The sequence below is a fragment of the Rhyacophila brunnea genome, unplaced genomic scaffold (genome assembly GCF_057557595.1).
Source record: "Rhyacophila brunnea isolate RB1 unplaced genomic scaffold, BYU_Rbru_1.0 scaffold_8, whole genome shotgun sequence".
In the NCBI taxonomy this organism is placed as follows: Eukaryota; Metazoa; Arthropoda; class Insecta; order Trichoptera; family Rhyacophilidae; genus Rhyacophila; species Rhyacophila brunnea.
The window spans coordinates 11,229,307-11,256,945 of NW_028233350.1; the positions used below are offsets into that span (position 1 = coordinate 11,229,307).

At 30.1% G+C, this 27,639-nt stretch overlaps 1 protein-coding gene across 1 annotated transcript in view; it reads left to right on the forward strand.

Annotated features, from left to right (window-relative positions):
* Window positions 1-3,795: 3,795 nt before the first annotated feature.
* Window positions 3,796-27,639, forward strand: part of LOC147063907 (delta-sarcoglycan-like) — a 67,979-nt gene continuing 44,135 nt past the window's right edge. The window contains exon 1 of the mRNA XM_085959109.1: window positions 3,796-4,034. Within this exon, the coding sequence (XP_085815235.1) occupies window positions 3,796-4,034 (239 nt within the window). The remainder of the gene's footprint in view (window positions 4,035-27,639) is intronic.

The window sequence follows — 27,639 nt, forward strand, 5'->3', positions numbered from 1 at the left end:
CTCAGTGGCTAAGCTACAACATACGGCTGTAGCCATAAATTGACAAACGATAAATGATGTAGGGAGCAAGATCACATGGATGTTCTGAAATATGACTATATTCTGAAACATTAGAGCGAGAGATTTAAAAGAATACTATTTTATGTAATAAAAATACTTTATGCAGTCATCAAATGCTTAAAATACATATAAAGGGTAATAAGGCTTCAAAATTATATAAATAGATTATCTACAACGTTTAATGAATGTCCAGGGTTATGCTCTAAAAATACCATAAAAACCCCATTTTGACCTACGCTGAGCATGTGGGCCGTTAAGTAAATATTTATTTGGTTATAAATCTTATAAATCTCTCCAAAATTCCAGATACAAAATAATTCGAAATAAATGATCATGTTTGACTGTATTTACTGCAATAATTTGGAGAATAGAAAATATAAAACTTAGTAATTAACGCAAAATTCTGTTTTATTTTTAATGAAATGATTAAAACTAACTACTGTAGTGGTGAAGGCAGTTAAGATAAGACATAAATAGTGCACATCAACCTTTTTATTAATTTAACTAAGAATACAATTTGCACATGGTGATGGTTGTATTTAAAATTCAAATAAACCCTGCCTACCCAAACCACCTGGACCTAAAAGGTTGGGCAAGTGGCTGACATCCAATTCTCGTAAAACCAAAATATGTTAATACAAACCTCCACTCTATGGAGGCCCATATCATCTTATTAGAATCGGACATGATCGGGGAACTCAAACCATAAGAGTTTAAGAATCCCATGGGCGATCCGACATATTTATTTGATTTTGTTGAATTAAGAATACATATTAAAGATCGTGTTGGTAAGTTTTTTTTAAATTCATTAAGCCCTACCTAGGACAAACCATAATCGATAAAAAATATTTTTCTATCTATAAAATATCTAAAATGATGTATGGTTTAATGGCAAAATTTTTGATATTTTATAGATAAATGAATATTTTTGGTTATTATCTACTATGGCTTGGATAAGGCAAGGTTTAATTGAATATTAAGAAATAACACACTATCTATTATATTGTAGTGTAAGTTGAATGAAAACAAATATTATTGACTGATAAAGTTTAGTGTGCAATATTTATGTCGGATCTTAATAACCTCTTAAAACTCTTCGCCACTGCAGTAACTAGAATATCAATAATATCGACCACTTCATAAATAAATACTTTTTCAAAATATACATTTTTTTTTTACCAAATCGGATTTGAATACTACCTATCAATCTATCTATCATGGTAGTCCATGTGCCGTGTTTTACTAATTAAATTTAAATAATATTTATAACACCTTTTATTTGTCCATGTTCAATAAATTTATTAATGATACATTCTTGAATCTTGTTAATTATTCATTCAATATCAATATTGATTATTTTGAATATATCAGTAAGTATGTTTACATTCAATTAATAATCAAATAATAATTTAAAATAATTATTAATGGATGACAAACGACTTAATTTTCTATGTCGATTATATAAAGCTAAATTACAGTAGACGTGCTTTGCCTGCTAGATTACTACCAAAGCAATCTCTGCAAAAGACGCTTTGCCGTACTAATCATAAAAGAGCAGCGGCAAACCGGTCCAAATAGAATAAGCCACTCTCACGGGAAACTATCCAAATTTGTTATTCATTATCGTCGCGAAAGCCTCCGATCTAGAGTCAAAGCACCGGGTGGGCTGTTTAACATTCATGACGCGCTTGCGCGAGATGCAACTTAATGCGCCACCCCCAATGTATACACTTCTCGCTTTAACTATTCGACTGTCTCCCTCTGCCGTCCATCCCCCTCGAGGTGGGCGCAGAGACAGCGGTGGAATTGCTTTAACGAAGTAAACGCAACCCTTAAAAGCGCATATGACAACAGTCGTTGGCCGTTCGCCGCCGAGAACGGTCGGCCGGTATGGCGTCGCGACGCTCATGAAAAGCTCGTGTGATCGCAGCGAACGAAACTTTTTACGTAACTTCCAATCTAAACTTTCAAAGTTAGTATAACTTTTAACTAATTTTTAAAAACATAGTTTTGATGGAAGTAACTTTTTAACAACTTTTAATCTTTTTGTAATATATGACATCTAGATTCAGTAAGAAAAATGCTACATAATATATATTAATTTTGCAATGTTTTGCTAATTTTAATATAACCATAATAAAAAGTTTTTATGTTATGTTAACGGTACATTAAAGTTATTTTTTTGCAATAAATATCTAAATTATTCTTCACTATTTAGGCATAATAAATTGTAATATTATATATTAGCATTAGTTATACGGACTACACATAAACATAATAAAATAAGTACGTGGTTTTTTTATTTTGATAAATTCTGTAAATATATTTTTACAGATATATGTCGCATTCAATTCAAAAATAATTGTAATCTTTTTTTGCATAAAATAATTCCACAGGTAGACCTAATTTAACTTTTTACAACTAATGTGATATTAATTTTTCAAATAAATTGTTATCCTGCGTGATTTCCCAGTCATGATATTTTAATTAATTTTTTGAAGATATTATTTTTTTGTTATTTATTATTTTTATAATATATATTAAATAACCAAGCAATAACTACTAATATTATGATGTATAGTGCGATTATTACAAAATTGTCCAATGGATATTTTTATGGAAATAAAATATATATTATTTAATTTAAATAACGTACTTACTGATAATTAAAAATGTAATATTATTTTCTAAGAATTTGCACAATTAAACTACGACAAGTGAAGTACAAAACCATAAAAATTTAAGCCAAAAATTAATAATAAATTTTCTATATTTTGCTGTGATTTAATGCATTTCATTTCTGAGAAATCCTCCAATCAAAAATTTTAAGAGCCGGTGCTTTTCAAAGCCTAAGCATGCAAAGCCTCACACTTTTATAGTTTTGATAGCTGCGCGATTGAATTACAACGTAAAGCTCATCAAACTGGCAATATGCAAATTCAAAATATAAAAGCTTTGAAAGCTTTTTTAGTTTTCACTGAAATTATTTCGATGTTCATTTACAATCCCATTTTAATCCCTTTGATTGTATTGATTTTTTTAAACTTTCAACAATAACCGAATAACAATTATTTTAACAATAATGATTTACAACAATATTATATACTTTATTTAAAAATATATTTAAATTAATATCATGTGTTCATCAGTTTAATAAATATTAATTTCCAAAAAAAAATTTTATTTGTCGTTTATATAAATTTGGTTATCATACTAGTACCAAATGACGTAATAATAGAAATAGTTATCGACAAAGTCATCAATCTGTATGGTGTAATTATAATTTTAAAAACCATTAATGATTTTTTTACCAAATAAAATATAATGCTGTATTTAATAAAGTCAATAAATTTTAACCTATAAATGATGGTTTACAAAAAATATGTAGGTATTTATTCTTAAAGTTACAAAATATTTAATGCATAGTATACGTATTAACACTACAGCTAGCTGGTTTGATAGCTTATAAACATGTCTTTAGTTTTGACATTAACAAGTTCAATAAATTTTTATTACTTAAATTATATCAATGAGATATTAATTGTAAAATTTATACAGCGTGTATAATTTATGAGAATTATAAAAAATGTGTTTGGGTATGTACTTACCATGTGAAATATAACGATTTTTGTTTATTTATTTTAGGGTTTCATATTTTTTTTAAAACATTAAAAAAATCTAGAAGTGAAGTAATATTGCAAAGTGATAATGGTTTTTGAAAGTCAATACTGAACAATGGAGCCAATACCAGGACTCGATCATAGAGCCTTAGACTTGGCAAGACCTGGCTCTCTAGATCCACCTCGGATGGACTCTTTAGACCCTGGTGGATCGAGGCCGGTAGATCTCTCTAGACCTGGTTCCCTTGGCAGAACGAGGCCTGCAAATTCTGCAAACAGACCAAGACCGCCCGCCCAAGTAGTTACAACAGGATCCAGAAATCACATTGTATACACCGATCAGAAAGGCAGAAAGTAAGTATATTCAACTTTTCTTTCTTGAGGTAAATAGGTTGGTTTATTTAATTTATAATATAGAAAAGAATTTAAAGGGCCCAATAAATAAAATATTAACCACGTTAGTAATCATGATCAACTATGAATTTATGTATGAAATTATTTTTGGAAAATTAAAGCTACATACAATAAGCTATGTATGATAACTAGGTACTTCAATATTATGTTTGATTGATCGAAATTAATATCAAATACTTACATAAAGATTATATAATATTTTCCACGTGCGGTAAATTTAGTAAACTAAGTCCAAATTATTTTTATTCCATGTGTACAGTCAATAGTGTTTTATATAAAAAAAATATATTTTAACTCTGTTATTATTTAATACTTCTTGTCAGTCGGTCTTACAATATCGTAAACACCAAACCTTATTAACTCTGCAAAATAATAATAAATAAATTAATAACTCTTTGACTAAATCTTGTTAATAAAAAAAATCAGTGATGAAAACCAATTAATTTTTCTTACAATAAATGTTTAAGTATTCTAATAAAATGTGCTGTAACTTTTACTAATTCAGTAGGTAATAAATTTGTTAAGTTTTAAATAAACTACTATTAATAGTATTGTATAATTAATAATAGCAATCAAAAATAATAAATATAGGAGATTTAATAAAATATTATTTTTTTATTAATATTAACTTTAGATTAAAGATATATATTTATATATTATAGCCGTGTTTACTCATATCTGATTGAAACATTAAAAATATAAAATGACATCGTCAAATTTGAAAGATTGTTTCACGTCGGTGCTCGTTTTATGGCGCCCGCCGAAACAGCGATTCAGAGCACTCTAAAGTCCTCTGGCAGGGCCGCTGAAATACCATTGCGTATGAATAAAATACCAATGAGTGACATTATAAAGTCGACCGCCGCCCCATAACGGGGAGGAAATTACACTTTTAAATCGTAAAAAAGAAAATGCCACATTCTGCCGACGGCGAAACCATATTCATGAGCCGCGGTCAGCGACGACAGAAAAAATATAACACCGAAAACAGAGTAATAATACACCCGCGAATTGTTTTAATTTTTAGCTTGTGGACACCAACCTCGGAAACGTTTTTCAGTTATTTTTGTAATATGTAGGTATACTATCTGTCTGAATGTTGGGCAATTATAAATTGTATTTTTATGTCAAATACAGTACGTTTGTTTGATTCGAAATACAAAATTTATTAGACATTTATTTTAGATACATTGCGTAACGCATTTTTATATTGACCTTTAAATTTGTACTTGTAAAATTAAATTGATCTCGTTTTTAAAGAATTAATATTGAATACTCAACATTCGTAACTTTAATTCTTTTATTGGTAATCGTTTACAGTTAAATTAGTAGGTATCTACAAACATTAATATTGAAAAAAACACAATTCTTAAAATTATTGAATAGAAATATAAAAACTAGTTTTTCTTATTGAATTTTTATACATGATTGTATATGATGAGTATCATTCGTAATAGGTTACATTTTTATCAATAAATTTCAATATTATGTGAGAATGTTTAAATATTAATAATAAATGATAATAATTACCCAATAATATTATTATTTGGTTTTTTATCAAAATAGTAGGTATACATATTTTTGATTAGGTTTTATAGGATATAAAAATTATTAACACGAATAGATCAAGAGTAAAAAGACTTACGTTACGTGCACATGTGTATATGGGAATAAAACTAATTATGTACATAGTTTTTAGTGCTTTTTTTCGATAAATTATAAATTGTATTATGTTGTATTAATAAATAAATTGTACTGTTAAAGAGAATACATATATATAATTATTAAGAGTAGGTACTTATTTCTCATAATTCAGTCAGATTCAGAAGACTCGTTCTAATTTTTACATATTATTTTGAAATCAACTATTTAAAGTTAAACATTTTAAAAAATCTTGATTATTTGTTTTTCAGACTGCTCAGAAAATTGTCCGTTCAAAAATGATTTAATTACTAGCTTCATAAAATACAATACATGTTAGATAACTATTAAATACTTCAAAAATACAGTAGGTACGTGTTTATAAATAAATAGCATATATTTTGTTTTATTTTAAATAATACCATATAAATATATAATTTGTATTAAGTATCCACATGAAACATGAATCAAAGAAATATTATTAAGGAGCAAATGTATATGAATGAAATAAACGTTCGAATTTACTCGTGGTAAATATTTTCACTTCATTCGAGTAGTGTGCGCGCCGTAACGTTTGGTCATCCACTTACTTCCAAGAGCTGCAGCCGAATGCAGCTAAAATGCACCACTAATCACGCCATAATTCGCGAGTGGACTGCATAAACACAACCACTACGCTACGCTAGCCGCTCAAAAGAGATGAATTGCCAACAAGTTTAAATTTAAAGCTGAAGCGAAAAAACTTTGAAAACATCCACCCCGCATGCTAGTAACATTATGTACCTACATACGTACTATGACGTTTTATTCCTTACTGCAAGATTTTGAATGTGTTCACATTTTTCTTATTATATTGCACATAAATAAAATCAATATTCCAACAATTATTTGCCTATAATTTACTGGCAGAATTATTCTTGAACAGTGTTTTACATAATACTATAAAGTATATTTAATAAGACATATACATATTAGGATTTCAATACCGAATTTTGGTATATTGTATTGAATAGGTACCGATACCTATTTGAAATATAATAAAGTAAAAATCAAAAGTCAATAAAATATATAGCTAAAAAATCTCTTTAAATATTCACATGTTTAACAAAAGTAAATCGGTACCTAATACTCTATTGACTTGTAACTTGTGTTGTATGTAAGTATATATGATTATTTTATTTTTTGAGCTGTGCAAGTATTTTAAGACATCTGAAATGTGAGGCCGACTCTCATTATTTTTTTAATTAAATGATTAATGATGTATTTTAAAATATGCAGTGTGGATTTTGCATATAAATTAAAGGTGTCTGGTTGGATAGAGCTTCTACATACAATTATATAGACAATAAATTTGAAAGTAATAAAGAAATGACATTATACTTTATTTTCGAAAAAGTACATTTGTCTGTTTTATTAATACTAATATTACCGGTATTTTGGATATTTAAAACCTATTTTTTAGTATCAATACATCTTATAATTTCTGTTTTGAAAGACATACCGTTATTAATTAACTTAATTATATTTTTATACAAATTTACAGAAAATATTATAAAAAATAATCAGTGAGAATTTTAATCAATCTAATACGAATCAAAAAAAACTGTAGGCATGCAAAATAATTAAAGGAAGAAGAGTTATCATATATGAGAAATATTAATCTATTTACAACAATCTAAAACTCATATAAAAACAAAAAATATCAATACACCACGAGATAGATAGCACCATAGAATACTGTGTCTATTTTGCAATGGGGATATTATATTAAATACTTAAGTATATTGAGATGTAAAAACCCTAGAAATACGATTAGAAGTATATTAGAAATTAACCTAGAAACATCCAACTTAATGGATTATAATGCACAACTTTCGTATTCCGGTTGAAAGCTTTATCCAATAAGCTACCGAGCCAAATCGTCTTAATTCATAGCACTTAATCATGTCTAGTTTCCTATACGTACGTGGCTAAGGATATTCAAAATTGTATCAATATACAATTTCAAATTAATGTCATTATTTATTTTTCATATAATAATAATTATACTTGCTAATACATTCAAAAACACAAGAAAGATAATAGAATATTTATTGTATGTAACATTAAATTCAAAGAAGATTAATCATTGATTTATTTTATTGTTTTATCGTCCATTGTGCTTTAGTTGGGGACTTAATGCTTTATAGGTTTAAAAGATAAATATGTAAAGTATTACGAAATAATTACTATTGTGAACATGTTAAATATCTCTAATTTGCCATACTAAGCTGGTGTTTTACAATCAATCTCAATTAGGTAATACTAGATTGACATTTTATCGAACACTCGTCTTTCAGTCAAGTTTTATTTGAACAATAATTTGAACTAAGTACCTACATTCCAAATATTATTTTTATTTCTGATCAAGAATTTTATTATATTGGGGTGCACTTTGATGTCATTCAAAAATTATTTATAGAGCATTAAGTATTTTTATAGAGCATTAATTTAATAAATGGCATTATTTGAATCAGCAGTCGTGTATTAAAATATTTGAGACATCATTTACTCGGAAAAAAAATATTTTACAACAGTGAAAGTTTTCCATACTTTTCGGTCCTTGATCTTTCGTTTCGCTACGATTGATTATTTAGCTACACAATTTTTAGTTGACGATTTAAGTCTTTTAATTTAGATACCACTAAATGACAATGTATAATATCTGTCCAGGATTTATCTGTTCTTTGAACGATATATTTTACCAATCTTCAATTTGATGTATTAACACTTTGTATTTTATTAAACACGTTTGTTTACTCGCTTATTAATGTATTTCATTTATATATTAATTCTCCACTTTGTCGGTTATGGAAGTGAAGACAAGCACATGAGAGAGATATTATAATGATGATAATATATAGTATTTTATAACTGAAAACACAAATAGATAACATAAAATGACATGCTTTTCCCTTCACCACCCTCACGTTTACATATCCGCTAAGCAAGCACATACCGTAGCGTAACGAGTGTTTAGCTTCAAAGTTGCACTGTGAGTGTCCCAGGAGCAATTTCTCAGGATTTTGGTTGGCGTCCACTAGAGTGTGCATGATTCCTGTTTTGATAGATAAGTAAATTACGGTCAATTCTCGATGAGAAAAGAGCTTCTCGCAATATTATAATATTATAACTATTACCTCTACCAGAAACATTATAAAATATTGTGTATTCCAAGGTATGGTTCAAGTCCGATTGACTGCTGAATAATAAAAATAATGCAAATGAAAACACCCAATAAAATAGTAATAATACATAAAATAGATTTTAGGTATTTTGAGAGACAAGGATTGATTGTTATGACAAAAAGTGATGATATAACGAAGCGATGGAACCTCGAAACTTTGGTATAGGTACACTAAAACATGCTAAAAGATAAAATTTATCTTTATTTATTTATTTAATAAATTGTGTTTACTTGATACATACTGGATAAAATTCAAACTTTTTAGACACAAAAATCTGTCAATCTTTATTTAATGATAATATAATTTTATTCGAATAGATTAAGTTTTGTACTAATCCATTTGAGTTGTTTTTTGCGACTCGGATTTTGCATTTCGGCATCTTCAGGCATAGTGTACACTCACCAAAAGGCAAAGAGACAGTCAGTGTTTATTTGCCTTTTGGTGAGTGTACATAGTGCCCAAAGATGCCGAAAGGCTAAACCCGGGTCGCAAATAACGACTCAAATAGAATAGTACAAAACTTAAATGCATTTGAAATTAAATTTAAATTCCATCAAATACCATTATAATACTCATATACATCATCTTATAATACTATTAAATCCGTTAAATCAGTTTTTCGTTGTAATTATATAACAAACTTTACAGAAAATGAGTATCATTTAAAACTATTACAAAGGTTGTGTCGTTTATTGATTTAAATTAATAATTAATCATATACATAATATTATCTAACGTTACAAAGCTTTGCATAATTTATATATTCAAGTGCAAGATATAACATAACTTCGTTACAACTTTCTCATATTTGAACTCGTTTTTATCGTCTCGAAAAGTACACTTGAAAAGTCGGACGAAAATAAACTTTATTCAGTTCCTTTCGCGGTAAACATTTCCCATGTGCACACTTTGCAGTCAGTAATGCATCCGTCTGTCGGCGAAGTGACAAAATCTCGACTCATCTAGATAAGGGGTGGTTTCCAACTCTTTGCCACCAAGCGGCAAGCACCTGTCATCCCTCACGCCACGCAACGTGACAGCTCGACACTATTATTACTCGTGAGGCGTTACATGTGTCGCCAAATGAATGACACACTCACCAAGTGTGGAAAATAGTTGAGGAATAATGTCATAGTATGTACAAAAAGATAACTTAATAAAAATATTTTCAAAATTAAAGAGTTTTGCACAAGAGCTACTATAATTTCAAATGTTATTTCAAAAATGCTACATTATGAAAGACATACCGTTACTCCATAAATTTTATTTATTTACCGAAATTAAAAAAATATGCAGTTAAATTTAATCATGATGTGATTAGATTTTATACTGATCGACTTAATGGTACGCAGGTACCTACATGGATTATTTTGAAAATTTATTTTACTATTGAAAAAATATTTTACGACAAGATGTCATAATATTTATCGAATCCATTTTTAATTATACCCATAATCATCAATTCAGTGGCGAAGAGTGGAGGTGGGCTGTTAAGATTCAACATAAATAGCGCACAATAAAATTTGTCAGTGAAACGTATTTGTTTTCATTGAACTAACTACAATTAGATAGTATTTTTGTAAGTCTTTAGAATTCAATGAAACATTGTCTAATTCAAGTCATAGTAGATAATACTCAAAAAAATATTCGTTTATCTATAAAATATTTTTTATCGATTACTATTGGTTTAGACAGGGCTTAATGAATTAAAAAAAAACTAACCTACACCGCATGTAATATAATGTATTCTTAATTCAACGAAAACATATAATTATGACTGAAAAAGTGTGCACTATTTTTGTCGGATTTCATAGCATACCTGAACTAGTATGGTTTGGTTGGGCAAGGTTTATTTGAATTTCAAAAACTAATCGGCACCGTCTATGATTTATTGTATTCTTAGTTCAATGAAAACAAATAATTATGTCTGAAAGAGTTTAATGTGTATATGTAATGAGTATAAACTTAAAAAATGTAGAATTTTATTAATTCACATGTCTACTTGGTAAAATTCTATTCAACCGTATTATTATAATAAATAATAATAATACAAAGGGTCAAAATTTTTAATTTTTAATTTGAGATAGGTCTTACAATTAGTAAAACTGCATTATTAATATACGGTTATATATTTTTCAAAAAATGAGATCTTACCTACTCTAGTATTTTTTTCAAATAAAATATCAGTATTCGGGAAATAGTATTAATGTAAACAAAATAGGTTTATACACAATATTACACGACTCGTGCCCTCGTGTGAATTACTGATCATTCACATATTAAAATAAAAATGAGCACTATGTTTTTTCTTAAATTAAAATTATCTTTTAAATTGAAAAAAATATTATAGAATAATATAAAAATATTTCTTTAAATAAAATAAAATTAAAGCGTTTTCCACTAAAATACCCATTTTTCGCAAGCAGTTTATTACAACGTTTTTATTAACTCGTATGCTTATTTGTCCAGTATAAATCTTGCAATCGATTTTTAACTAACTTCCCGACTAGCTAGACATTTGAAACTTTTAGAATATATTATCAGAACACGATGCCAATGCATTCATCCTTAAGCAGAATTGAATTCATTTTCAGTTAATTCTGTTTTGTATGAAAAGTTATTTCAGAAAAATCTGTAAAAAGTAAAAGACTGTTGCTAAGGGGGTGGTTTTAGCAACTTAATTATTAATATATACGTGCGTTACTATGGAAATCAAAATGAAATGTCAAAATGACATTTCAGTATTCTATATTTGTTTGTTTGTTTTTCATTTACTTCATATCAAGTACAAGTTTGAGCATATTGAGCATAATAATTCTACAGAAAATTTAAAAACGTTGTATGTAAAAAGTTCTTTTTATCTTGTAATTATTTTTAAAATAATTCTATATTTACGATTCCAAGAAGTCTTATTATTTATAAATGCTCTCGGCTTGCTTTTATATCGATGTGAATAGTGTTTTGTCAGAGTTTAGTAAATTTTCACCCCTGAATTACCCTTATAATAATACTTGTAACGGTATGCGTGACGTTGCTATTCCATTAGGCACGAGCGTGCGATTAGAAACATTAGGTATTGTAATTGTTTCATCGCACTACGTAGGCTTTGATGGAGTGCAATGGGTCTACGTAAAATGCAAGCAATTAAGTCATCGCCTGTATTATCAGCTACTGGTACTGTGACTTTTCATTATTGAATTTCAAGTGTGTAACTCCAACTAACCCATTCAAATAAATATGAATGAACAACCTCAAGACTGATTTCTCGTTCATTCAAAATGGACTCACCAGGATGACAAGACCCAAATGCAAAACTTAATAATTCAATCATTAGCATGGGAAGTTTCTAACCGACACGACAAGCCACACCAGTGTACCGTAATATATTGTTGCGGAGAGTATGATATAAGTTAAACATTAATTTTAATTTATAATATAAAACAGCTCTTAATAAAAAATAGTGTTCTATCGAATCAACGCAATATATAATTACCTATCGTTTAACTTTTAAAATTATTTTATAAAATAGTGTATACGTGTAGAGCTAAAATGAAGATCAGACGAAGTTTTCAGTTTGTCAATGCAGTGTTTCCCAACTTTTACCTGTTCAAATTATAAAATCATCGAAGCTAATCGAAAAATGCTTATTAACAGTTGCGCCTCCAGTGTATGGTACCATAGAAAAAAATCATTATCATCATATAACTCTTATTATAAAATATTATTAGGAGCTTTAATTAGGGACAGCGACTATCTTTGATCTTTTTGACAAAAATCTACAAAACGGCACCATCATATGCTTTCCGGTACATGAATCAATCACCTTCCTCTTGAGAGGAATCAACCTCACCATCGACGGCGTCCATCTGATGCCTTCTCCGAGATATGAAGACATAGTTTACAGGCAGACTGTGAGTTCGTTTGTCTAGAAGCATATAGCTTGATTCATGCAGTTGAAGTCTTCTACAATCATCAAAGAGTGACAAACGTAAAATAAATGAAAATATAATTAATATTTAATTCTACAGGTTTTTGTAAAAAGGTTTGTCGATAGCTATTTCGGTTGTAACACCATTATCAAGACTAATAAAAAGGTTAAAGGTTACAGGTTAAAAAAAACCTGTAGAATTTAATATTAATTATATTTTCATTTATTTTAAAATGGAATTCTACCAAGTAAATGCTAACTCAATTAATAAGGTGACAAACGTATTTGTAAAACATAATTATCCTGTAGACTTCATAATATGAGACAATAATCAAGTCCTGAATACACAGGATAAGTTCCTGACCGGCCACTGTGACTTCGTGGTGAAGCTACAAGTTTTTTCGACTAATAGATCATGAGCCGGAATGTACATGTGGGCACGACCATCGATATGATGGAATCCAACCGAACCGAGCTATTTGTAAGGGTCCGTCCATACATTGACTAAGACCAATTTCGAGGCATTTTAAAAGTGTACTGAAGTTTGCATCACTTTAAGTTTCAGTACACAGGTACAGACGGCATTTTATTTACTTAAGATATATTTCGGCAGATCAAGTCAGTATTATTATTATTATTTTCTAAACATTTTCTTTAAGCATCAAAATACGTGGTTGGTTGCTGCATCAGTCCCATGAAACTTCTTTCAGCGGCAAGGAAGTGTAGCACTAAAATCTTTTCATTCGAGCACGTTTATAGAGTCATGAAAGATGGCTGTGCACAAATCATTGCTGCATATATTTTCATTACGGGTGGATATGGGGTTTTTATCTCAAATCATTGATTTTATTACTTTTTACAATTATATATTATGTATTTTGAAATAAAAAACCTCTATTAAAATTGACACCCAATTATTTTGCTAATGAATTTAACAGTATACCATAACTTTATAAACGTTAGAAAGCACAGTATGAGCAAACCAAGAACTGCTATTTGTGTATTTGGATCCAGAGAATGGACATAATAGGCTGAAGTGGCTAACATCTATTTCTCGTAAATAATCTGTTATGAAGCTTCGTTTGGGAGGCCGTTATAATACATAACAGATTGTAGAGCCATTCAAAAAATGTTCGCATAGATAATAAAATGGTACAAAATAAGAATACTTCAATTGAAAATTTTTTAAAGTTGGACACACATTTGACTGCAAGTCTCGCAGTCATTTTTGACCGCGCAAAAAATCCTACATAACTTTTGTAAAAACCACATAAATATTTATCACGCATAAAAATTTATGTCTGTCCTACAACCGCTTTCCTAATACTATGACGGCAGCATATAGCGGTTTGAGAAAATGTCCCTTACCACACTCATACAAGAGTCGCGGTGGGATAATGACATCCATATTTAGTCTTATGTCAACGCTTTTTACGGCCCCCATAAAGTGGCAAGTGACTTTAATAATATGACATGAATATTATTAAAGGTAACAGGGGGCTTTGGCTTATATAGGGTAAATGTACCACCAGTGACGTTCTCGTGCAATGCCACTCTTTCATCATCATTCTAGCGTAACCATACAGAATAATTCCTGGCTTCATTTTCATGTTTCATGACTTAATTTTTCTTCTTTTCCACCTTTCCATATTGTTAGATTGTTATCATCACAATAATGGATTCGTGCCTCTGTGCCTAAATTGTACCTTAAGCGCAAAGTGTTCAACCAGTGAGTGCTTCCCGTAATCACATATGCGTGTGAAACATCAACCCTTAGTAAAAGCGAGATCCAGAAACTTAGAGTAGCACAGCGTGGTATGGAGAGGTGCATACTGGGCATAACGCGAAAGGACGAAAAGAGGAATGAGTGGATAAGGAGACAGACACGGATTTGCGATATTATAAAGTTTGCAAAAAACTTCAAATGGAAATGGGTAGGACACATAGCTCGAAGAAGGGACAATCGTTGGACAAATTTAGTCATCTAGTGGTATCTAAGAAGTACAAAACGTCCGCAAGGTAGACCGTGAAGCAGCTGGATCGATGAGATGATAAATTTCTGCGTAAGTACGTGGCAACACAACGAAATTTTCAGGCTGATGATTATGAAGGCATGTTAGCCAACGTATTATTATGACTTGACCAAAACTCATCCCGTTTGATTTTAAATCACTTCAATATTAAATTTTTACTTAAAAAAAACAAGATGGCACTTTACGAATGACTCAATCAACCTCGCATTTTCCACCATCTGACAAGTAGCAATAACCATAACGTAATCATGTGAAAACCACGCCATATATTTCAGGGAGCTTTGTTACCGATTTAACTGATATAAATATTTTGTCAATTTCCTTTGTGGTATCATGTCGGTTCAGAAGAGATCTATGGTAAATGCATTAAACTTGTCTGTACCGATGTCTGGACAACTGCACTCGCGGATAGATTAACAAGATTATAGAAGAAACTATTGCTTCCTATTTTATGTTGATGCCAACAACTTCTATCAAAAGTTGGTAACCAAATTCCAATACATTTCTCAATTTAGATCCGTTCTCACTAGGAGACCAATGCCTTGAACATTGACTCACTTACGGAGTAGTAGCGGAGTGATTATTTCTACAGTTTAATTACCTGATTCAGAACAATATAATTAATATTATGCACAACAAATAAATGATCTGATAAAAATGATCATATTGTGTTGTATGTATTTCGCTGCGGATAAAAAACATTATTCACATTATAGTTGTACTTTGCCTGAGAACTAGGTAGGTATACGATTTGTTTGGTCACGTTGTGAACATCTTAAATTTATAATCTGTAAAATTCACTATATTATGTTTTAAAAAAATATGTAAATTTGATAAATATCAAGTACGTTATTCCTGCATTTGAGTTGCAAGTTGATCTTAAATAAGTAATAAATATTTGATTAATTGAAAATAATTGGTATAAAAATAAAATATAATACTCAACTAAAATAATTCACCAAGTCATAACAATGAATAATATTAATGTTTGAAAATATATCTTTTTTGAAATAATTGTTTCAGTATGAATTTTTTTGCTGTAAAAAATATATTAGTAAATATTATTATATGTTTAGTTATAATATTGTAAGAAATCGGATTTTAAAAACTATTTTTTTATTCAACGAATATCTAAGAATGTAACATTCTAATTATTGGACATGATCGCCAAATAGTAGCTTAATTTAGGATGCGCTTCAGTGAGTATTAAAAGGACAATAATTATTTTTTTTGTAATTAAGTATGACTCCTTTATCATAGTGGACTATGTGCGTGGGCGCGATACCCGAGAAATGCAGGTTTGATCGATTCCTGCGGTCATCTTACTTTTTTCAAAAAAGATTTTTTCTATTTATTTATATTTTCATTTTTTTCAGAAGTGTTTTCAAAATTATGAATGTGTAATGTTTTTATGTCGGTATAGGTACTCGCAATTTATTATTTTTTATTAATTATTTAATTTAAGAAATATAGACTTCTGTGGGTCTATTCTATACTTATCGACCGCTAAAGTGATAACGTGATAATATTATCACACTTAGGGTGGGTTTGTATCAAAGTATTAGCACTTATTATAACAATTACAATACGTTGGTTGTAATTGATGCAATAAGCGCTACATTTTAACAGTGCCTCTCTTGCTGCTGCCTACCCTAAGTTTGATGATTTCTATCACTTTATCACTTTAGCGGTCGATAAGTATAGAATAGACTCACTGATAATTAAAAGCTCATTGAAACTAACTGATAAATGAATTTCTGTTAAAACACAATTATTTTATTGAGATGATCAGATTAAATGGTATGACAGCTTCTTTACTTGTCTACTTCCACGGAACGTCACTGTATGCTACACTCTCTGTCGTACGCATATATGCATTATATAGATAAGTAGTTACAAAAGCCGCTATAAACGTCTCGGTCGGGTTGAAAAAATCGTTTCATAGCTAGTAACAATTTAATAGTCTTCTGGAAAGAGCATGGTGCTTTAAGTAGTTAATGTAAATGAACATTAATAATAAGCTTTTAACTTGTCATTAATCTATTATAATAGTAACAGTTTTTTTAGTTATATGCGTTATGGATTAAGTGTTTTTCTATTTTTTTTAATATCCTAACTTAACTAGAATAAATTGCAGTTAACTATTTTTTAAGAACATGTCCTCAACAATATCAGTCTAGATATATATTTATATATCTATTTAATACAATTGTCTACATGGAATAAACTGTTTTCGTTAAAAAATATATATAAAAGCTCATGCAGGCATCTGCGGCATAATTACCTAAATAAAATATATGCGTTTGTTTTCACTGACACTTGCTACGGCGAACATTAGCTGGATCTAATAATTATTGGAACCAGTAACCAACATAACCTCCAATGATAACAAATTTTGTTGGCTACACTGCCAGTGTTGTCAGCTTAAAAATATGTGGTGTACGAAAAGATGAAATATTATAGTCCAGAAATACTAGGCATTAAAAATTAAATTTGTAAATCGTTCACGAGCCAGCTAAATTTTCGGTAAATGTGCCGCAGAGGTGGTGAAGAGATTTTACAACTTTCTTTTTAGGCCAAACCAAACCTAACCTAACTTAACTTATCTAGCCTAACATAACCTAACCTAATCTAACCTACCCCGACCTAATATTACCTCATATAATCTTAGTTTGTGACAATGGTGTATCAAAATGTATGAAAGTTTCAAATTTTCAATTAACGATTATTGGATCGAAAAGCCGTTGCGCCGACAGAAAAAGGTATTTATTATAATAGTCCACATAGAATAAACTGTTTTCGTAAAAAAAAAATATATAAAAGCTCGTGTCCACCTCTGCGGCACAATTACCAAAGTTTCTTACGTGCGGCTGTGTGTCATAGATTTGCTAACACTGGTCTAGACCAATCAGCTGCTATACGTATACTACTCTGGTCTGATTCCAGCCATATTGCTCTAATGCATCCTGAAGCGGGCCCCCAGGCCACGTTGTTTGGCGGGCCACAACCTATCGCTAAGATTAAGGGAAGCTGTAATATTCTACATAAGTGTTTCCCAAATGGTATTCCGCGGAACTCCAGGGTTCCGTGTAAAATAAAGGGTATTTTTAGTGATTTTTGGTATTTTTAAATAAATACACTTAAATTGTCGGCACTCTGCATCGTATTATAAAGCACTGATCCTTCTTTTGTGATAGCGATGTAGCATGCGACCCTTTGCCCTATTGGATAAATGGTAATTTTATTAGTGAGGAACACATAAATAATTATAGAATAAAATTCCAGTTGACGAATAGCGTCGCAGGCAACTTTTTTATTATAAGAGTAAATTTTTGTGTGTTTATTTCACTTAACTGGCCGGGGCCCTTCTAAGCTCGGGCCCCCAGGCTAGAGCCCTGTCAGCCCTCCCTTGTGGGGGCCATGCTCTAATGGATTGCATTATCTATTACCTATGATTAATTAATTTATGATAAGCCCACTTTGCATCTTATTTCATTTATAGATAGTCTACTCTTAATTTATGAGACCAAAAGTTAAACTTGAATAATTTAATTAAGTAACTATTTCTTGTATTCAACGAATAATTCACAAGATTTAAGAATGTACCATTCTAATTATTAAATTTACAGTATACATACAGAACATAAATAGAATGGTACATTTTTAAATCTTTGTGAATTATTCGTTGAATAAAATGAATAGTTAATTAAATTATTAGCAAGTTCAAGTAAGTTACAACAGAAAATATTGGAGTGATCCGTGACGTCGGTTTGTAATTAAACTAATAAATATTTAAATTTAGAATGCAAAAACCGATCGCCGACCGTAACTCAATTAGGAGAGCGCTTATGAGCAGGTATTAAACAGGTCAACAGTTAAAATGTGTCTCAATTGAGCAGGGCGTGATACCCAAGAGACACAGATTCAATTCCTGCCAGGTATCTTACTTTTTTCGGAAAAAGATTTTTTCTATTGACTATATTTTCTCATGAGTGTTTTCAGAATTATGTATGTTGAATAATTTAATTATCAAAATCTTAACTGAGCGGAAAATCATCCGTGATCATTAAGTATTTTCTTTTTTTTAACACTACAACAGCCCACGAGACTTGATAACAGTATTGTAGTTAGTTATACAATTAAAACAATCACAAACACCCAGACTTCGAGGAAATCGAAGCTGGAACCTCCAGATGAAAGGGCAGCGCCTTTCACACTGGACTACGAAAGCCTCTATAAAATACTTATAATATGTACATAACAAATGCAGCATTTTTATAACGAATATTTAAATTTTGAATAATTCGGAAACAAATAAAAATATTGGAAAACTTAAAAAATAATAATTCAATACTTTCTATTTCTATATTATAATTGTCATACCTTTTGTACGGGAAAATTCATGAAACCGCAACCCTAGTGCAATTACTTTGAATCTGTCAAACCACGTCGCGTTCAAACATTTGCGATGTGATACGTCACGCCTTGGAACGCCAAGCAGCCATAATCTTTCGTGTAAATTACCTAGTGACTAATTTCCTACTGGATTAAGGTGTACATAGGAGCAAACATCAGAATCTCAATTGCAGTAAGACAGCCTTACTGAGAGTGTGGGATTGCAAATTTCGAAATAATAATTACTAGATAACAACACAGTACATTTTTTATTATTCAATGTTTTATCGGTCGTTGAAAACTTTATAATATATCGACATAATTACATGTTACCTAAATTAAATATTATAAAAGATCCAAGACCAATTAAAATATTAGTTTTCTATTGATGCTTCGTTAGATAGCAAAATAAATCTCACGTGGTATGGAGAGGTGCATGCTGGGCATAACGCGAAAAGACAAAAAGAGGAATGAGTGGATAAGGAAGCAGACAAGGGTTTACGATGTAATATAGTTTATTAAAAGCCTTAAATGGAGATGGGCTGGACACATAGCTCGAAGAAGAGACAATCGTTGGACAAATCTAGTCATTTAGTGGTATCCAAGAAGTACAAAACGTCCGCAAGGTAGACCTAGAGGCCGCTGGATCGATGAAATGATAAATTTCTGCGGAAGTACGTGGCAACACAACGAAATTTTCAGGCTGATGATTATGAAAGCGTGTAAGCCATTGTATTATATGACTTGACCAAAACTCATCCCGTTTGATTTTAAACCACTTCAATATTAAATTTTTACTTCAAAAAAATCAAGATGGCAGTTTACGAATGTCTCAATCAACCTCGTATTTTCCACCGTCTGACGAGTGACAACAACCATAACGTAATCATGTGATAACGATGCCATATTTTTCAGGGAGCTTTGCTACCGATTAAACTGATATAAATATTTTCTTAATTTACTTTGTGATATCATGTTGGTAAAGTTGAAATGATAAAGTTCTGCGGAAGTACGTGGCAATGCAATGCACAAGACCGAGAGAAGTGGAAGCAGCTTAAAGAGGCCTTCATTCAGCAGTGGATAGATTCAGGCTGATGATGAAATCTCAAATAAAATGTAATTTTATAAAAAAAAATATTACTTAATATTCACCAATATAATTTTATAAAATTTGTTTATTACTTAATATTCACCAAAATATATTTCAGATATATTGTGTGGTCACATTGTTTTGTTTTGCGATAAGTGTTTTGCTCACATGGTGAACTCTATCAGGTATGAGGACTTTAAAATTTATATTATGAGTAGTGGGTATAGAAATGATACGTGATAAATTGGAACTGCTATCAGGGAGTTTTAAATTTATTAATAATCATTACAAAATAAATTTTACATCTATAGAAAATGAATACAAACATGTATGTATTATTATATTATATCGTATTATTATTGTGTACATATTTATTTTATGCTTCGACAATTTTTTTTAAAATTTAGTACGCCAATAATAAAATATTTTAAAGACATTATACGAATAGATGGTACCTACAACACATGATATAAATAGAAATATTTGATATAACGTAAAAAAAAACTTTATAATATATATTTAAAAAAATTCTAATATGATTTTTTCTATGGCTTTTTTAGTTACCTACTTATGTATTTTCAGGATTTTTAAAAATAATCCTACATAATTAATAAAAAATAATTGATCTTTTCACTATCATTTGCTACCCAAAACAGTTCGTTGGAACTCGTACTAATCATGTACGTTCTTAAGTCACTACATGTAGCATCGTCTTCTGCTACGTTTGCTGTTGATCTTTCTTTGATAACAAGTTTGTAGTATCCTGTACATTTGATTTCTCATAGTGTAGTCGAAGTACTATAGTTTTCTGATTTTGATACTACACAGAACCTCTCAGACTTTTCTTATTCGTTTGAAGATGTCAATATTAATTGTGACTGTATGTCCATGGAATATTGTAATTAAAATATTTTAATCTATAATAAATGGTCGAAATTAATACTGCATATTTGTCACTCTTCACATGAATAGTTTTAATAATAGCGAATGCTGTGCGGCTAGTCAATGCACTCCCTTGAGATGTCGACATTTTTATCAATGCAATATGTATTTTATTTTTAAAATTCTATTTTATTGTTTAATTTGTATTTTTCATGAATTATTGTTGTTGTTTTTTAATTTATTTTCTTTTACTATAAAATTAAGTTGATTTACCTGTATTTTTTACTCTAAATGTCAAGTTGTGAACGTTTTGAATTAATAATTTATTATTTTCTCAATGAGTCTTTTTTAAATAAATAAATAAAAATTATTGCCAAGTCGGAGTTAATGGTGAAATGTCATTTTTCTGTCTATAGTTTTAAAACCATAATTAACGAAAAATATCAAAATTATTCATGTTAGTGAAATTTTAATATTTTGTTTAATTTCATATCTATAAAACAAACTATCGACAACAGAGTTTGTTTTATATTGCTTATTATTAAACAATTATAAAATAACTTCGTTCATTATGTACAATGCCGTGTTTGCAGAAATATGAGATATTTAAAAACTTTAGAAACATTTTCTTATAATCATCTATTATGGAATGTGGTATATATTGTATATAATATAATATAATGCAAATTCAAAAATCCAGCAAAATAAAAGAACGTTAATTAATTATTATTTAAATAAACGGTAAAAATATTGAATCGTTTCTATATACGTATTATTATATTACGCTGTACCGTGTATCATATTCTTAAAGGATCGAGTTTTCACAAAGCTTCTTTTCTTTTGCAAATCGTCCACATGCAATAAATATTTGATCAGTTTTCCACATCAACCCTTGTGTTATACCTAAAAGGCCCCCTTTGCTTTCGTGGCTCGCCTCAGACTAAACCTTTTGCGATTTTTTTGCTCGATTGAAAGTATCCCCTACTTTTTTATTACGGTTGTTGAAACTTTTCAATAGCTCTCAGTGGCATTGTATATGAAGTTACTAAGTCCACACACTGCATCACAAGGGAGGACATATATTCTTCAATGATGTCACTGACATCTTGATAAAATCGATGCACAATACAAATACAACTAGACAAAAATATGTATTTCCACATGCAACATTCACTTCACAATATTTATAGTATTTCTTGTTTTTATAATCTAATAACGACGATAGCCGTCACCAGCTCACTTATGCACTACTTGAGCACTTTTAAATATAATAAGTATAATTAACATTTTTTTTATCTTTTTTCTTTCTTGGCGAGAACGAAATAATTAAAAAATAACAACCAAAGTATTTGGACTATGAGTAATACTCATTATTTTTTCTATTATGATATTTTTGAATGCATTCATAGAATGAATTAAGCATACTTAAGTCAGCATTGCATAAATTGTCGTTAAGGAAATTAATAGGTATTTTTTACTTAATACTATTTTTAGGTATTGTATTTTTAGCTGTTCATCTACTCATCATGATGCATTTTTTATACGACTTGCAAATTGGACAATGCAAAGTCACCTGTAGCTAACCTAATCTACAGACTAGAGTTCCTTTTTGTTCAACTTTCATAATATGGTTTAGCTACATCATCTATTCAAAACAAAATTTACTTGAACATCTTGTTTGTTAAATATTTTCATATTCGACAAAGAAGACAACAATTATAATTAACTTTTTCTTTATCCAGTGGATAAACTTTTTCAGTAAATATTATTTTTTACTCTACCATTTTGTACTAAATATAATTGTACAATAAAAATTATAGTATAAATTATGTAGTAAGTACTATCAATTTTCCACGACCAAAAAATACTATAGCAGATAATAAAATGAAACTTCGCTACAATAACACTGATAGACACATTTTAAATCAAAAATTAAAATTAAAGTTATTATTAATTTAATAAAATTCAAATCATTATTGATTAAAAACAAATTAATTAATATATTATTTTTAAACCTCTTGTAGTGTTTGTTCTCTTTGTCCACTACACGACGCCTAAATAACTCTGAATAAAATAGTATCGACTGGAAAATTAAATTAAAAAAATTTATCATTGCTGATTGATTTACAGTAAATATAATACAGTTATAATTGTGTCGCTATATTTCAAAATCAGCCAAGTCCATAATAGATGAATAGAAGAAAAACAGCTTTTTGTTTTCTCAAATACACAAACACAAGAGTGAAAGTTTATATTATTTCGAGTATAGAATATATAAAATTAATAAATTCCACATTTTGATAATGCATAAATGTTAAAAAGCAGTAGTTCTTTAGCAATTCACAAAAAGTCAAAAATACCTAAAGGTGGACTTGGCTGATTTTGAAATGTAGTGACACAATAATTGTCCTCACCTATAGAAACCAGCAAGCATTTAATCAGAACTTCAGATTCACTGAAAATGTGAATTTAATCTTCTTTCTATGCCATATCGGCGATGATTTTGGCCACCCTTTTAACATCAAGTAATGTTACAGAGTATGACAAGGCATTGTCTGTATTGGATTTAAGTCTGAGCTTTTTGGGTGTTGTAAATTTAAAAAAAACATGTAACTCACAAAATAGAAACCATCTTCATTTTTCTGGTACTATAACCCTCGGTGAGTCTTGGCCTCCTATTTTTTTATATCTTGGAAAATCTAGTGCTGATGCTTTCCAGTTGTTTGGTTAAGAATTCTGAAAACATCCATGATAAGAGTCCAGCCATTTCAGCTTCAAACGTCCAGGTCTCATATACTCCTCATGAAAAACATAGGTACATAACCCGTCTTATTAGTAATTCCTTGGGAATTCTATTCACGTGGCCGATCCAGTGCACTATCTGCAATTTCATATGTCACGTGATCCATTCGACTCCAAAATAATTAGTATGTACCTACCTCAAAGCCTATTTTGGTTACGTATGATCTTGCCCAAAATGAGTTAGGTACATATTATTTTTTAGCAATAAAATTATATCTTTAAATGGCAATTCACCGTTGACATAATATTGAACATACATTACATGAAAACATCTCTGGCATATACACACTAGAAAAAATCTTTTTGTAGAAAAAATACGAAACCTCTACCCGCTGGTTTTGCGCCAGTGTGCTTTTCCAATTAAGCTACGGGCATTCTACTTAATGACGACGATTTTAGCTAGTAGTTATTACATGAAATTCTTATCGATTCGCGTTATAATGTTGGCTATCGATTTTAGTATAGTATTATTCCTTAATTACGAACCGACGTCGCGGACCACTCTATTATTTAGTTTTTCTACAAAAAGATTTTTTCTAGTGTGTATAATATGCATGAGATGTTTTCATATAATGTATGTTCAATATATGTCAAGATTCTTAAAATTTCTAGTACCTCTATATACGCTACACTAGCTAACATACACAAATGTTAAATTCCGACTGAAATAGACAATCGTAGAAAAAGCAAACATAGTCATTATAGTAAATTTAAATGACGTAGTTGCTCATCTCTCATAGATCGTATATAATTAGTACCTTCGTAAAGCATTAGTCTGCAATAGTAACAAGCAACGTTTATTGTGCATTTACAAGGAACCATTTGATTAATTGCCTTCACGAGCAGAGCATACAACTCGCTCCATGTTGCGGTAGTGGTGAATCAGTGGTACTCTAGTATTAGTATACCATCCGTGTCTCCTAGAATAAAACGTCGATGTGTCTGGTGAATGAAATGTTTTTTCGCTATGTTCTTTATCATGATATCATTCATAGTCTATATTATTATCTAATATCTATACATACTATAACTCAAATATTAGAAAATTTGGTACTGTTCGGTTAAAGCGGATACAGCGGAAAACGTATTTTGAAAATAGCCGATAAACTGGATTATTTGTTAGTTTGGGTTAGTTTAGGTTAGGTTAGGTTAGGTTAGGTAAGGTTAGGTTAGGTAAGGTTAGGTTAGGTTTGGTTAGGTTAACCTAACAAATAATCCAGTTTATCGGCTATTTTCAAAATGCGTTTTCCGCTGTATCCGCTTTAACCGAACAGTACCGAAAATATTTCTAACGATCAACATTTCATATCATATTTATAAAATCAGATATTTTCATATTGAGCGTACCTAATTTTATTATTTTGGCTTTATAGAAAAAAACAAAAAATAATAATAGACCAGACCACACAGCTGGTTTGATTACACTTTATACATAAGAATTTGATTATCATTCTAGATATTACTTGAGTTGGTTTTTTTTGTAATGGTAATTTTATTTTATAAAATGATAATATAAATTGTATTAAATTCTTAAGATTGATATATCAGTCGATATCTATTACACCTGTCATTACATTATCAAGCCTACAAAGATTAATCATTACATTTTCTTATGTTCTTCATTAATTAAAGTTAATTACGAAATAACTATAATATTATTATTGTATTAGATATAAGATGCGAATCAATATAATTATATAATATGATTCAATGTAAGTCAATAACTGACCAAACTCCCACAGTATTATGTTATATCGCAAGGGATGTTTTTATATCAATTCTAATTAATAAGGGATACCTTTTAGAATAATTACCGATTATGGATAAGATTTATTGCGTGATTTTACAGAGTATGTATGTTCCCACAGTGTTGTGGTAAGAAGTAATAATAAATTAATTGTGATGTATATCATGGGGTCGATAGTTATGATGATTTTATGTAAAGTCTATTGATTATGGAGACGCTCCACTAATCATCGTCTGTGTGAATATATCGCAAGTACAACAAATGTATATTGAGTAACCAACCTATTATATATAGAGCACCTAGCCAATATAATGGGACTCTTGTTACAGATCTCATACTGTCAACTTATGTATGTTAAATACCTGTTTATACGATTATCTAATACATGAATCCAATGAAGTATTTTAATAAGATCAAATCGTTTATTACTAATTTTGGACTAATTATAGCAGCGTGATCAAACTGTGCTGTAACATTATGTACTTATTATAGTACAATTATTATGAGAATTTTTGTATATTCATTTCATTTACTTATACGTCGGTAAGGTGTATGCGACAGAAGATATTGATTCAAATAGAAATACAGTCGCACTTATAAACGATAAATCTATTTGTTGAGAGAACATTGCTAAAAAGTTACCGATAGACCCTCAGTTGTATTATTCATGCCAACGTGTTTTCATCAGCTTGGTGAATACCAGAGACCCCTCCGACGAAGGAACAAAACGCAGGTGTCAACAGCATGCTTAGCGGTCTAGATTTATCTATACTCTGTGTCTAATTAAGTGAGCCATAATAAAAAGAAATTATCTTGGCTACACATCCGTAAATGTTTATCTATAATTATATATTATCCCATGTAACAAAGACGAAAGTCATGTTTAACTGCTTTGCAGGCCAAAAAGAGATCCTCATCAATGGCACTCAGCTCAAACAGGTGAAAAGCTACATCTATCTGGGACAACAAGTGTCTATAGATGGATGTATATTTGATGAAATTGTTCGCAGAGTAAAGCTAGGCTGGAGTGCTTTTGGCCGCCTGAATAATATCTTCAAAAGTGACCTTCCACTGTGCCTAAAGCGCAAAGTGTTCAACCAGTGTGTGCTTCCCGTGATGACATATGCGTGTGAAACATGGACCCTAAGTAAAATAGAGATCTAGAAACTTAGAGTAGCACAACGTGGTATGGAGAGGTGCATGCTGGGCATAACGCGAAAGGACAAAAAGAGGAATGAGTGGATAAGGAAGCAGACAAGGGTTTGCGATGTAATAGAGTTTATTAAAAGCCTTAAATAGAGATGGGCTGGACACATAGCTCGAAGAAGAGACAATAGTTGGACAAATCTAGCCATCCAGTGGTATCCAAGAAGTACAAAACGTCCACAAGGTAGACCTAGAGGCCGCTGGATCGATGAAATGATAAAGTTCTGCGGAAGTACGTGGCAACGCAATTCACAGGACCGAGAGAAGTGGAAGCAACTTGAAGAGGCCTTCATCCAGCAGTGGATAGATTCAGGCTGATGATGATGATGATATATTATCCCAATATAGACAGGTGTACTACTACAGGTGAGGTGGTATTAAATAGCACCAAATAAGAAAAAAACAACATAACATTATACTTATTGATTTACTAAATATGATTATGTTTTAATCATAGTAGTAGTAGGGTAGAGTGATAAAGAATATTATTTTCATTTTGCTATTGATTTTTTTTACCATGTCTGATCCTAAGATCATAATATGGGCCTCTACGGAATGGAGGTCGTATTGAGAGGGGTAAAAACGCCTTTTGAC